At 39.2% G+C, this 14,302-nt stretch overlaps 2 protein-coding genes across 9 annotated transcripts in view; one reads left to right on the forward strand and one right to left on the reverse strand.

Moving 5' to 3' along the window:
• The window catches only part of FANCC (FA complementation group C), an 80,340-nt gene extending 77,299 nt beyond the window's left edge, over positions 1 to 3,041 (forward strand). The window contains exon 15 of the mRNA XM_030511713.1: positions 1,096 to 3,041. Coding sequence (XP_030367573.1) covers positions 1,096 to 1,239 — 144 coding nt within the window. The 3' untranslated portion in view covers positions 1,240 to 3,041. The remainder of the gene's footprint in view (positions 1 to 1,095) is intronic.
• Positions 3,042 to 12,347: 9,306 nt separating this feature from the next.
• The window catches only part of AOPEP (aminopeptidase O (putative)), a 192,976-nt gene continuing 191,021 nt past the window's right edge, over positions 12,348 to 14,302 (reverse strand). For 7 of the 8 annotated variants that reach the window (XM_030511716.1, XM_030511717.1, XM_030511722.1 and 4 more), the window contains one exon: positions 12,348 to 13,785. The gene's annotated coding sequence lies outside the window, so the exon portion shown is untranslated. The remainder of the gene's footprint in view (positions 13,786 to 14,302) is intronic. The other variant, XM_030511718.1, reaches the window with a different exon arrangement.

Raw genomic sequence — 14,302 nt, forward strand, 5'->3', positions numbered from 1 at the left:
CGCGGGATGCTCATGAGCTGTTGTAGGCTAGAGTATGTTGGTCTGATCCTATCTGTCAAATACTGTGAAGGGATGCCTTACAGAGGGACCTTGACAGTCTTGAGAGGTGGGCGAGCGCAAACCTCATGAAGTTCAACAATGCAAAGTGCAAGGTCCTGCATCTGGGACAGGGCAATCCCAGTCACAACTGCGGGCTGTGCAGAGACTAGATTGAGAACAGCCATGAGGAGAAGGACTTGAGGGTGTTGGTTGATGAAAAGCTCACCATGAGCCAGCTTCAGTGTGGCTCACAGTCCAGGAAGCCAACTGTGTCCTGGGCTGCATCCAAAGGAGCATGGCCAGCAGGTCAAGGGAGGTGATTCTGCCCCTCTACTCTGCTCTCATGAGACACCACCTGGAGGAGTATGTTCAAATCCCCAACACAAGAGGGATGTGGAGCTGCTTGAGCGAGTCCAGAGGAGGGCCGTGAAGATGATCAGAGGGCTGTAGCACGTCTCCTATGAAGATAGGCTGAGAGAGTTGGGCTTGTTCAGCCTGGAGAAGAGAGGGCTCTAGGGAGACTTTAGAGCAGCCTCCCAGTCCCTATAGGGGAACTACAAGAAATCTGGAGAGGAACTTTTTACAAGAACATGTAGTGATAGGACAAGAGGGGACGGCTTTAGACTGAAACTGGATAGATTTATATTAGATATTAGGAAAAAATTCTTTACTGTGAGGGTGGTGGAACAGGTTGCCCAGAGAAGTTGTGGCTGCCCCATCCCTGGAAGTGTTTAAGGCCTGTTCTAATGGAAGGTGCCCTGCCCATGGTAGTTTTCTAAGGAGATGACTTATAAATGGTTACACTGTATGGCCATTTGTGTTTCCTTTAAAAACTCTCTGATCTCTTGATTTGTTTCACTTAAATTTTCAAAATTGTTCAGTTCCACCAAGATGTATGAAAGAGACATCTTAGGCAGAAGTTGCTTTTAAACTTGGAGCATTTCATATATTCACTGGTGAGGGGCAAATCTGTGGGTTTGTGTAAATATTAATGGAGAATTCTTAGTACCTAGCAACATAATTACATTATTTCCCATCTTTTCTGTTTCCCTTCAGATTACTGAGACAACTGACTCAAGCAAAGAAGTTTGTAGCCTTCTTACCCGTACTGCATACAGAATTAACCATAATGGAGAAGAAAATGAAAGAACTGTGAAGCTGCTGAATGAACTTCTTGAAAAACTGACACTGAAAGTTTAGATTTTTTATGTTATCTATTTATCAAGCAAACAAATCAGATCTTTATCCAGGTGTCAGTGTTTCATTAACATTTCCAACAGTAAAAACATATCTTAAGCATATCCTGCAACTTTGTATTCCTTCATAAATATCTCAATTTCCTTTTTTGGAAATGTTCACCCTTTACAACATAATAGTAAATATTAAAGATGGTTGAAAATTTTGCTCTGACCACCTTCTTTAACAAGAGACCTAGGTTATTTAAAGCAGTTCAGTCATTTCCTTATTGTTTATCTGTCTGAGGATCAATTTTTCTTCCATATTACCCATGGTTTTATTAGAAAATCATATCCAATTGCTTGGTTGATAAGTTGTTCCTAAAATGTTTTGTTCTATAATCCTGCTTTTATGAAACTAACAGTGATCTCAACTGAGAGTTAGTGATTCATGGTGAATGCACTCTATGTTCTCAGGAAATCAGTGTTTCCTGAACTTTTTAGTTCTTTTTTAAAATGTTTCCAAAATGAAACTCCTCTCAAATTTGCTAATTTTTTTTTTTTCCCCCAATACTGCAGCTTTCACAGGACAGTGTTCTCTGCATAGTTCTATTCCAATAGCTGGTCTCTGTCAACAGATACTGCAGGCAGAAGGTTGTTTGCAGTACAGTCTATATTCAGTGTGCTGTGCCTGCTACTGTTGTTTATTTGTTGAAGAAAACTTTTTTTCATACAGATAAAACAGAGCAAGCACAACATAGGCATAAGGAAGCTTTCCATTTTTAGGGCAAAATTTTCTGAAGAGACCATACGGTTGCAACTCATCTTCTTTTTTGTGTCCAGAGGTAGTTTGCTTGCTTCTTTGTTTAGGTTTTTTGTCTCAGGCAAAAGAGCATGGACAGGGAACAATGGCGTAGTGTTTTACACTTAGGAAAGTATTTGTCCCAAAAAGTTTTTGAACCTGTTTCTATCTTAACTTAAGCACAGAGTACAGTAATGGCAGAGGATCTTAACTCTTTTCAGTAATTTCTTCTCATATATTACCTAAGTCGTTTAATGTCAACACTTGAGTTATGTTCAAAGATGCTACTTGGAATACTATTATTGCATATAAAATCAGAGTCGTGTATCTTAGATTAACACATTTTTCTGAATGTAGCATTTGGGTTTGAGCTAAAGAAAAGAAAAACAATGTACTTGGTGTCCCTTGGCTGTAAGAGTGGAAGGGTATTTTCTGTAATGCTGTTGACTGATTTCTTACAATTTTGTTCCTACTGAGTCATGTCAGACCAAATTACAGACATTACATATCCTGTCAGTCAGTTTGTTAATGTTTGTAATATCTGTATTACAAAATATTTAATATTTGAATCCAATATATGAAGAAATAGTAAATAAGTAACGTATGTCTATGAATAAAGTTTTTTTTCTCTTTTTGGATTCAAAATAGTTCTTAACGAAAAATCAGAAAGAGATATGTTGCAATTTTTCAGTTGTTCATAGCCACACACATCTAAAAAACCAAAGTAAAGCAACCCAGTTTCTGTTCCCTAAATATCATACCTGGAAAGCATAGGATTAAATAAAACTAAATTAATTTTTGATCACAAGCTCTGAGGTATTTGTCTAGTGTGAACACATGTGGAGTGCTCTACCTAGAACGATAAATGATCTAAAATTTATCTCCAAAGGAAGAACGATTTTTTTTTTTTTCACTTTAATTTCTAACCCAGTTGTTGGATGTGAGATACTTGGGTTATCTTTAAATTCTCTCCATTTTGCCAGTATATGTAATTTTAACTACTTAAAAAGAAAGATTGGCCAAGAGTTGCAATGCATGATTCTTGCAGATTTGTTAGGTGAATGATACGGGTATTATATTTATAAGTGTATTACCGTTGTAGATGACTTTGTAACAGTCCTTTCACAGTGTGGTCTTTTTGTTTTTTGTTTTTTTGCCACCAAGAAGCACATGAAAATTCTTCTCACTTTCTTAAAATCAGTATCCTCTTAAATAGTGATAGGTCAAGGGAAATGTGTGGTGAAGGCAGAAAGAACAAAATTAGTAGTGAATTGGTACTTTCTTGTTTTCCTGTGTTTGGCTTCTTAAGAAATACCACATGATTTAAATATTACAAGAAGGGTTTTCTTGTTTCAGAAGGCTTTAAGGAAGAAACCTAAGTGATGCTATCTGTAACTGAAAAGATACATGCATACTGCCATTCTTTTTGCCTTTTTTAGCATAGTTATAAATTTTTCGTATTTCTTTTTCCTTGCTCTTTCACAGTGCTTGAAATAGGGTCTAATTTTGATATAAACCATGATTTTGTGGCCTGCTGAAGCTACTTTTGTTAGTTTGCCAGTGGAAGACAGTGTGATTTGATAGACTTAAGTAATGGAAGATTTCTCATGGTGGCTCCTGCATTATCCATCTAATCTAATTGCTGCTTTCTGGAAAAGTTCTTTGGAGACTTCAGGGCAGTACTTTTATGCAGAAGCAGCCAACGAGTCCTAAAATCAGGCTTCAAGTAAATTGTTCCCTTCCATCCAATTTCCATGTCAACACACACCCTAATCCTGCATATTACACTGAATACAGAGAGCTTTTCAAAATTTTTGTTCTTCAAGGAGTTGTTTTGAATAAGAATACTTGTTTGTTGATGATGCATCTGTTCCAGTCTGAGACTGCTAAGTTACAGCTTTTTGACTTCTCCAAGCCTTCCAGCATGGGCCTGGGTGGTTTCTGTGGATTTTCTTGCGGAAAAAAAAGACACTTCTATGGCTTTCATTCAACCAAAATTTTAGCACAGTGCTTATACAAAGCACAGTACATTTTATTTTGTGAAGTATGGTAGGAACAGGTGTGTTACCAGGTATTGCAGTTTAGCTGACCAGCAGTTAGTCAGTTACTTCTGTGATTTGTGATCAAGTTCCATGCTCACAGCGTTGTAAGTGCAAAGAGGTGTTAATAGAAAGTCAGACCGAAGATGCAAGTGAGTTAATATTAGTTTTGGTAAGTTAAAACTCATGCCATGGTGGAGTAAGTTTTGCTGGATTTTAGTTTTGGCGGATACAATTAAAAAAAAAATCAGAAGCATTATACAAGTTTAAGATGAAATACCTAGCAAAAATGACTTGCAATTATTAAACCAAACACTACTAATAGTACAGGTTTACTCAATTTCTTTGCTGTATTATCCAGTGACAGAATAAATGCCGATGTTCTGCGTGAGAGGATAATGTCGTGGATAAAATGCGGTTTTTCTTGTGACACAAGAAGGGTGTAGGAAGGTGAGATCTGACACTAACGTGCAGCTTTCTACTAGACCCGAGTTTGGGAAGTCACAACATGGAATGTTAGGGAGGAGTCCTCCGTCAGGGCACCAAGCATGTTTTTGAATCCATGTTTTTACACTTTCTAGATAGTTTGCAATGGCTTAGTTACACAATCAACGTGTTTCACTGGGCAACACCAGAAGTTAAATGACTGCAGCTGAATTAGCTGGTGCTAGAGGCAGTCTTCTAGCACTTAATTTAGAGCAGTATTCACAGGTGGGCCTGTTTAAGTCACCTTACCTCTCCAGCAAGTTTTTCTTACTTGTGATACAATTTTTCCTTAAGTGCTTGCCTGAATTTAAAAGATAGGCTTATGGTAGCCACTTCATTTGCTGCCTTAGCAGAGAGTAGCTTATTCTGGGAATTTGCTGTTAGGTGATCTGTTCACTAGTGAATGCCAAAATGGAGTTTCTCTTGCTTGCATTGGCCATCTTCCTTTAACCAGCTGCCTGGCTGCTGGAAAGGAATATACCGCAAGAGCCCCTTCTGTCAGCTTAAGTGTACTCACAGTGACTGGGTCCTCTAAGTGGCTAGGGATGTATGTGCCAAATTAGTCTGTATGTGCAGTTTATTCACTTCTTGCTGGTTTGATTTTGTTTCTCAGCTTATGGGTTTATTCTGAGGCTTCTGAAATAGGTGTATGGATTATGTCATTTGCATGCTATTGTTAAAAGTTTCCTTACTATTTTACATTTGAAAAAGCAGCTATCTTCGTTCTGACTAATGATGCTGTAACTTCTACTGCATATAAGTTTTCTAAAGATAGGACTTCCATTTTTTTATTCCAAACAAACTTGTAATGGTAGCTGAGGAGACGAATTTCCCATCTGCATCATCATTCCCTGTAGAGACCACCAGTAAGTGTTTAAGTGCTTTTAATCTCATGATTATGCTGCACTTCCACATCAGCTTGAGATGTCTGTGAATCGACAGGGAAAAGGCCAGTATCAAATTCCGCTGAAGAGGAGAGAGGCCTTGAAATTTGCTATGGTATTCTTAAGATGGAAATGAATGATATGCGTGTCTGTGAATTCAGGCATTATCTACGAGTTTCAAGTAGGCAAGATCACTACTATCTTTTCTGCAGACATGACAAAAATACAAATGTCTCCACAGACCACTAAATTTCTTATTTCAGATGCACTGCAAAAGACACTATTATGTTTCAACTTTCCTTTCTTGTGGGTTTGCTGCTTTGCTAAAACGCAAAAGATCGGTGCTGAGCAATACACTGTACAGCACACTTTTAGGGCCAGACTGAACTGTTACAGTTGCTTCCTCTGGCCTGCTTGACGTAGGCCATGAAAGGATACAGAGGAAATGTCAAGGCCAAACCTTGCCATTAAGCTATAACATTCATTTTGGAAAGTTAATGCTGTTGATTTAAAGGTTTCAGATCATAGCTGTTGACTATTTTTCATTGCAGCCTTTCTCATCTTGATTTCAACAGTTCTGGTTCCACTTGCTGTATTGGCAGAGCAAGCTCTCGAGCAGTTACTCTTCAGACAGAAGAATTGCCTTTTCTTTCTCTTCGCCCTCTCTCCCTTTCTGCCCAGGATCTACAATGAATGTGGGTATGATCCCTAATGGGTTTCTTGGAGAAAATGAAACGAGCAACAAAAACCAACTGGTTTTTGCCTAGCCCATGTTAGGTAACAGTGCGAGTCACCCAGAGTACCTGTCAGGGAAGGGGAAGATATATGTCAGCCCCTGTATGTTCCCTATGTGTGTAATGCCACCTCTGCTCCCAAGCACCACCCTAGCAGAAATTCTAATATGTTGATTACTCCTAATTTAAACCCATAAATTCAGTTTGTTTTTAGTAAGATTCACTTTGTTGTGACAACCTGTTCTGCCTTTCCAGCAAATGAAATAGAGACAGTATTTCTTCTTTTGCCTATTCTCAGTGATGGGCAGGCTGTACAAATGGTAGAGCCAGTCGCTTTATTTTTTATTTGATTTTTAAGATGGAATACCCCAAAGTTATGCAAACGTCATAGAATGAATTTGAAGAACTTACTTGCATATAAAATCACATGTGAGCTGAATATCTCTTCTTTCTACTGAGATCCTTGCCATAGATACTTTGGTCTTAATCACATAGCAGTCTGTAAGTCAGCTGTTCCTTGCCCCAGTTTCTTCAGACTTGGCAAACTTGATTGTCATAGAATATTGAAAGAGGGAGAGAGTTTTGTATTAATTATATCCATGCTGTCTCCCTCTACTTCAAAAATCAGGCATTTGAACAGCCCAGTAATGGTATGCCATTAAACTGTTACTCTGGGACAGTTCTTCAACATATATTGTAGTCTGGGAATCCACATGTATTTAAAGAAATTATAAAAAGGACTGCTATGTGGCATCCTCTTACGGTGCCTTTTCCATAGTTTTCATACTTTTCAATATTTTCCATAATTTTCATATCAATTCAGTTTTGTGAATCTGAAAGACAGTTTAGCTCTGATTTTTCAGATGTTCAGAGAGTAAGCTCCTCCTTCCTGACTGCACTGGGAGCAGTGGTCCTCACCACCTCTAAAATATACATGAACCCCCAGTCTTTACTAGCTGTGTTTCAAGACAGAGCAGGGAATAATTTCTGGTGATTTTTTTTTTTCTTGCCTGTGGTTTTGGTGCTTGATGCTCTTGATGCCAAAATACAAGTTATAATGACAAAAATACTTACAGCATTGACCTTCATTCTGCGGTGTACGGCAAATGCTTTTCTCAGTGTCACATCTCTCCTACAGCTGATGCTGGCATTACTTGGCATTGGTAAAAGAGAATTGTCTAGCTTAAGATGTCAGTAAGACTTAAGCTTACTCTTTTTGTGTGTCTGTGAATAAGTCTTACTGTTTTCATTGTATGACTGCTTCCTAATTCCCACTCTTTGCTCCCACTTGTCAAGTAGAAAAGCTGTGCATTCCTGTGATTTGACTGAAGAAAGGATAGGCAAATGCTAGGGAGTAGTGGAGAAGGTGTGTATATAGAACAAAATGTCAGCAGATGGGCTTACTTGTTCTTGCATAACATGGACAACCTTGTGAATGATTATCCAACTGACCATCTATGTAAAAAAAAAAACCAACCACCAAATAAGAAAATAATTTGTCATGTAGTTTCATTTTTTTTATATTCAAGCAATCCTTCTTGTAATCAAAAGGACAGGAGGTCACAATGAGTTTAGGGCATGACAGACAGTTTCAGTACAAGTGGTGGCAATGACAAAACCTTAACAGCAGTCTTGCAGGGTAATACTGCCATTCCCAAAAGGGAACAAGAGAGTCCAAAACAGATGATGTTGCCATGGCTGTAGGGAAGGGGCATGTGAAAGGCAGAATGAGGGAGGAGGGGGCTTACATTTTACATTGGAGAACAAGAGAAAGGAATAGTACTTTTCAAGTGTGAAATGGAATAAACTAGAACGACATTTTAAGTGGTCATGCTTGGCAGTCAAAACCAGGTGAGTTTCAGACACACCAAGAGGTAGATGCAGAATGCAGTAAGATGGCTGCTGGCACACTGCAATTGTTAGTTTTGTTATGTTTGCAGGAGTTGACTGTAGGGGGTACAGTTGTAAAGCAGATGATAGCTGTTACTACTAAATACAAGAACAACTGAAAAAGATGATAAGGTGATGTAATAACATGAGGTTAATACAAGATAAAGTGAAATATGTTTTGGTGCCAAACACCATCGTCTCAAGCTAGTCTGTTTAGATCTGGCAACATTTTGGCAAGACGGCTAGGGATGATGCTACTGGCAAAACAGATGTCATTGGCTCAGGAAGGAAATGTTCCAGAGTTTCAGCAGGGAGTCCCAGTGCTGAGACACTGCTCCCAGCAAGACCAGAGGAAAAGCCTGGAAGTAGTCTCGGAAACGGCATTTTTCAGAGATGACTGAAGCGAGCTACATTAACTGAATGTTACAATGATGTCCAGCTGCTGCTCGGAGGCGTGCAGGAGGACAGCACAGCCACCATTTCTGCAATGGGGCTGACTGATAGGCAAAATGAGGCTTTTTTATGGTAGTACTGTGGGCATTACTGCTGCTTGGCAACTGTGCCAAATCAAAGCAATGCTCAGCTGAAAACTAAGATCCGTTTTCTGAGGCGTAAAATTACCATGAAAAAGCAGATCTTTACACAACTGCAATTCCTGTATGCCTTTACATGAGTTACAACAAATGCCTGCTCTTCTAGCAGCTATAAGCAGCAGGAATCCAACCCTTAATTTTGTGCAGAAAATATGCACTTAGTTTAACTCACAGTAAACAGACAAATGCAGTTTATCTATCTCTCAAGCACTGTGCAAACATCTCAATTTCTTTATGCACTGGTACATTTCACTGGCACAAAATGCCCACCTGCCACCAAGGGAAGTTTTTAAAATGATTTTTCCAATGTGTTGTGCCCACAGGAAAAAAGGAACATATCCGTGTTGGTGTATACATTCAGTCTTTGTATGTGCCTAAACTCAGTATGCTTCTGGTGAAATTCTGAATGAGTCAGGCTCTTCTTTTGGTTGCTTCCTTGTCCTTTCTTGTAATTAATTTTTTGTTGTTGGTGGTTTTGACTACTAGCCTGGGCATCAAAGATTGGGGCAAAAAACAGGAATGTATTTAGGTGTCTGTTAAAATCTTTGCTGGTTACAGAAGATATAAAACCGACTCATGAATACTGGGAATTGTAGCACAAAGGTATTTTCTAGTTTTAAAGACCACAAAATACATTAATTTCTTTCTAGATATTAAGAACTAGTGTCCTGGAGTAAGGTTTGCAGTGGATTAAAGGATCTGTGCTCAGCATGTGGCTTTATGTGAAATGGTAGTCTTACTATGTAAGTAAGTACATTATATGAGACTCAGAGGAAGTACATTATATTGCTCAGAGGAAAATACCACTAAGTTACAGATGTAAAATTTGAATGTTCTTAGGTAATTCATCTCCAACTATTCCTGACTCTTTTAAATCATATGTATGGAAGGACAAACCTGTGAAGGTATGGAAGTTCCTCCCTCTTCATGCACAAAAGCTTAGACAGCAGTGAGATGCAGCAGGACAATCTGTAACACACGACTTGCTGCGTTCATGCACCAGCACTGCAGCACATGCAGGACCCACCATGCCCACGATACAGGGCCTGTGGGTGACCCAGGGTGACCTGGAAGGTTTGGATTTTTCAGATACTTCCAGTCCAGTTTCTACATGGAAAACATCAACCCGTAAGTAGTACAACCTTTGGCACATGATGGCACACAGTAACTTAACTGCATGCTCATTTTTACATATGCAGAGGAGCCTGCACCTGCCCACTAACAAAACAGCTAAAACTTTCTGTACTAGAAATAGCAGTTTTCAAGACTTTCATCGGCTGTGGAGATAAAATGGCTGGCTGCAGTATTCTTCATCAGACATTATCATCACCTAGCTTTCTAGAACTTTTTTTTGGTTTTGCAATATTGTTTTTCATAGTGGTTTCTGTGTGTCAGAAATCCATATAGGCTCTTTATGCCTTGAGTCCTGTTTATTTCTTCAAGCAAGCTTGCCCGCTTGCTCAGGCTGTGTTTCTGGCTAGACCTGTTCCTTCCAGACTGGGCCTTTTACTTCTTAGGTGTGAGGAATGGGCAATAGGGTACAGCTAATTCCATTCTGAAGGAGAAAGAAGCACAGAGCCAGCAGCAGCTGCAAACACCTCCCAGCAAAGCTGAAGATGAAGACAGAAAACAAAGCAGAGGAATTGCTGTCAGTAAAGTGGCATGTTTTACTCCCTGTTTGTAGCAGAAAGCACATGACCAGGAATGCAAATCCTCTGAGGTGTCAAGAGACTTGTCTAGGTCACATGCTCAATATGGTCTGCCTTTACTGAGAAGAAGCGACTCCAGTAAGCAGCACAGGATACTAATGGTGATCCTTTAGCTTAATCTGAGTTTCATTTTTAGAGCTAACGCTACGTCCTGAAAAGAATCAGTGAGACGTGAACCAGCCACTGGCCTCGTGAAATAAGTGAGAGACAATCCAGTGTTCTGCATTGGGCTTTATAATGCTATCCAAAGTAAAACTGCCACCGTGCTTGGAAAGGATTGAATTAGAGATGGGAGAAAAACCAACAAAAAAGCAAACAACAACAAAAAACTCCCCACAAAATCCAAAAAGCTTTATTTTATTTATAGGGGGCTGACTATGAAACAGAAGTAGAATGAAACCCAGTTAGGGCAAGGATGTGTGTAAATGAATGCCTGTGCTTGTCAAAGGGTTGTCATGTTAAAGTCTTTTAAGTCTTCACTTTCACCTCTGAACAGACATTTAACGCTGTAACATTTCTGCCACTTTCCCCAATTGCCTAATACTACTTACGAACAAATGACAAATGGGCAGTTTACTTGGACTGTAGTCTGTTGATAGTCAAGTCTGGATCAACATACCATTCGATAAAACATCACTTCCAGTAATAATTTGAGTTACAGTAAGTTTGGAAATGGATTTTTTGTTGTTTGCTTTAATTTACTATAATTAGAATCTAAAACTTCCTCCTCTCAGACAGTTAATATGGAAATCCCATGTTGGGAGAATCTTGGGTAAAACGAACAGTAACTTTGGTTTATTTTATTTTTGTTCTGCCAAGCCTTCAGTAGAGCCTATTAAAAACTTAGATAGCACTTTGTGTGGCTCACTCCATGAGCTTTTTACATGATTCAGAAGGATTTTATGATAATGCTTATATAATATTTATGAAGCTACAATATAATACATACACGTATCTCCTGTTCTTCTTAATTCTCATGAATTATGGTGACAGTAACTATTTGAACCCAGCTTTAGCTTCCTTCTTGATGTGGAGCCTCACTCTTATTTAGCACAGCAATGGTTGGATTAGCAACAAAAGGCCATACCAGCCCAGATACAGGGCCAGAGCAGCCACCTCTCTGCCATTTTTCAGGTTGTTTGGTGTTGTGTTTTCTGTTCATTTTTTATCAGTTGCCACAATGCATGATGGATCACAAAGTTATGAGGGAAATCAATGTTCAAGCTCATGCTCACATTAATACCGCTGTGACAGACTGGAACAGCTGTTGCAAGCAAAATAAACTACTGCTGTGCTCAATATGAAAAAAAAAAAAAAAGAGAAAAGAAAGAAACAAAAGGAAGAAAAGCGGATAGTTTTTAAAGAACGAAAATTTGGTGCTATTTGCATATCTGTGAAATGTCTTACCTGCCATGTAGTTTTAACAATATTGGCTATGAACAGGCTTACAATGTATTTGAGTTCTGGGTGTCTTGTGCAAAAGCCTTATCCAGCTCTGGGTTTTTTCCCCTCACACAATGGTAAGGCAAAAAGCAAGCTGTTTTGCTTTGCTGGCCTTTGCAGAAAGACCTCTGAAATGAAGTGTAACTCTTTTATGAATGGGATCCCTTAATAACTACATCTGTGAGCATAACTACATTAGAAGTTGCTGCAGTATCTCAGCATGTTCTTGGACAATTCCCTAATTCTTGCTGCATTTGAAAGAAGTTGCCAAGTGTCCCATAATTCAGGTATTAACACTGTGCACCTCAAGGCGCAGGTCAGACAGTGTAGCGAGGTAAAGAAGAGCTGTACTGTTTGACTGAAGTCTCTGTTGAGGCATGCTCTGACCACCAGAACTATAAAATAAATTACCACATTCCATTTTTCTTGTTAATATCCATTAACTAATGACTTTCAGCTGCTTCTCTCCTACTGCAAAAGCAGAAATGGGCTCATTCTTTTTCCTAAATTTGTAAATTAACGTTGAACCACTGTGCAATAGAAAGACTCAACATACTTGAGAAAAGTATTTATTTTTACAAGAGTATTTGATGTAAAACAAGAGTGCACGGGTAAGTATGTTCAGAAATCTGTGCAATTTAAGTTCTTACTCTCTGAAAGGAACAATTAGGGTGTTTTCTGATCAGTGGAGCAGTATGTTCCTAGGAAAGAAGAGCTACACTTGGTACAATCACTGTGCAAAAGGAACAGCATAGGGGTATGGAAGACACTTCAGAAAATGGAAGGTCTGGCATTTCTGGTGAAAGTTAACTTAAACAAGACAGAGAGAGAATGATGATCTTTTTGTGCTTTCTTTAGTTCCAGGATGATGGCTGGTCACTTTTCACAGGTTCTTTCCCCTTCCAATTAACCTCACCAGCCCCACCCCAACTCCTGCTAATTTTATATTGTCTTTTTCATTTGGCATAAAGGTTTTAAACAAAATGTTAAGTACGGAATATAGTTTCATTGAATTTCAGAGATTATTAATGGTAGCCAAATTACTGAAGTGCATGAAATCATTTAAATCAAGAGTCCCTGACATCTACAAAGTGGAAAGGTTGTTTCACCAAAGAGCAAGGATAAACCCCAAATTTCTTGTACTAAAGAACAACCTAAAGCCACGGTAATGTGTGTGTGTAGTTTGTTTTGCACATGTGCGGTCTTGGGTACAGTGAGCCTCTGTAAGACATAAATACTGAGAGGTAAATGTTTCTGTCAGATGATTGTTTTAGCAGCCACATAATCCTTCCTTTGATGTCCTGGGTCAAAGAAATCCTAGTACCATCAGAGTTTAGTAGGAGATCTATTAAAAGAGTTTCTCTGTGATCTTTCCTGCAACGGAAACAGCAGTAAAAGTTATTACTCTGTCACGATGAAGGAGTATCTATGCATTCTTTATTGCCCCAGCCTTCCAATTGGAGTAATTTTTTAGGTTACCAGTAGAACATAACTGTGGTTACAGAGTTACAATGATCTCTTTAGATTTCTAGAGCTGCCACAACAAGGTCTTCAGAAAACAAGGAAGATTCACAGTGCAAGCACATTCGCTTGGTTATTAGCAGGTTACTCTGAAAATCATGCTGGAAGTCAGTTACCAGAGCAATACCGTGATATGCTACATACCCACATACCTTCTCATCTTAAGCCAACAGTTCTTTAAATAGTACTGAGGTAGTTTTTCCACCTTGGGCCATTTAAGGTTTAACATCAGGACACCATAACATATACTGATTCGGGTGTAGGGAGAAAACAGTAACATTTCTCAAAGGCTCTGACAAAAGGTACATCTTTTTTTGCTCTAGGGCTCGACTCCTGTTCCTGCTGAACTGAGCCAGTGTGTAAAATCAGAACTGATATCAGCTCAGTAGGCACCGGAGGACGGGTCCATCAACAGCCTGGAACAACAGCCACAGCTGTAAGTTGTTTCCAACTGGAGCTGCCACGATATCCTGCAAACAACACACAGTGCTAAGCTACAACTGCAGAGAGATCATGACAGCATCCATTAAAGAGAAGACTATGAAACAAAGCTTTATAGACAATTCCAGTTTAAAGTCACAAACATTTATTTACTCTGACCTTTAGAAAAGCATGGTAACCAAATTACTGTAGGCAATGCCTTACATTTGCAGTCAGACAGAGAATTGGAGGAGTGCTGTTTAGCCTAGAGTCTTTGGTTCTCCCCAAGTCATCTCTGCCTCTTATCCTTGATATCCTGTATCTCACACACATGCATTCATTGTAAATCTGCCCATTCAATGGCAAGGTATCTCAGCCAGCAAACACTCTCTGCCCTGAACAGGCTGACATTAAGCGAAGTCTCAACCCTTCTCTTCAGGTGTAGAACTTAGCCACTGTGAACAAAGAGGGAAACAATCACTGTTCACCAATTAGCTAAGCTCTGCACCTCGCCAGAGAGGTCTCTGTCTCGTAGCTAATTATCAGAGCAGGTTCTTCCACAAGGTG

Source organism: Strigops habroptila, chromosome Z (assembly GCF_004027225.2).
Source record: "Strigops habroptila isolate Jane chromosome Z, bStrHab1.2.pri, whole genome shotgun sequence".
Taxonomy (NCBI): Eukaryota; Metazoa; Chordata; class Aves; order Psittaciformes; family Psittacidae; genus Strigops; species Strigops habroptila.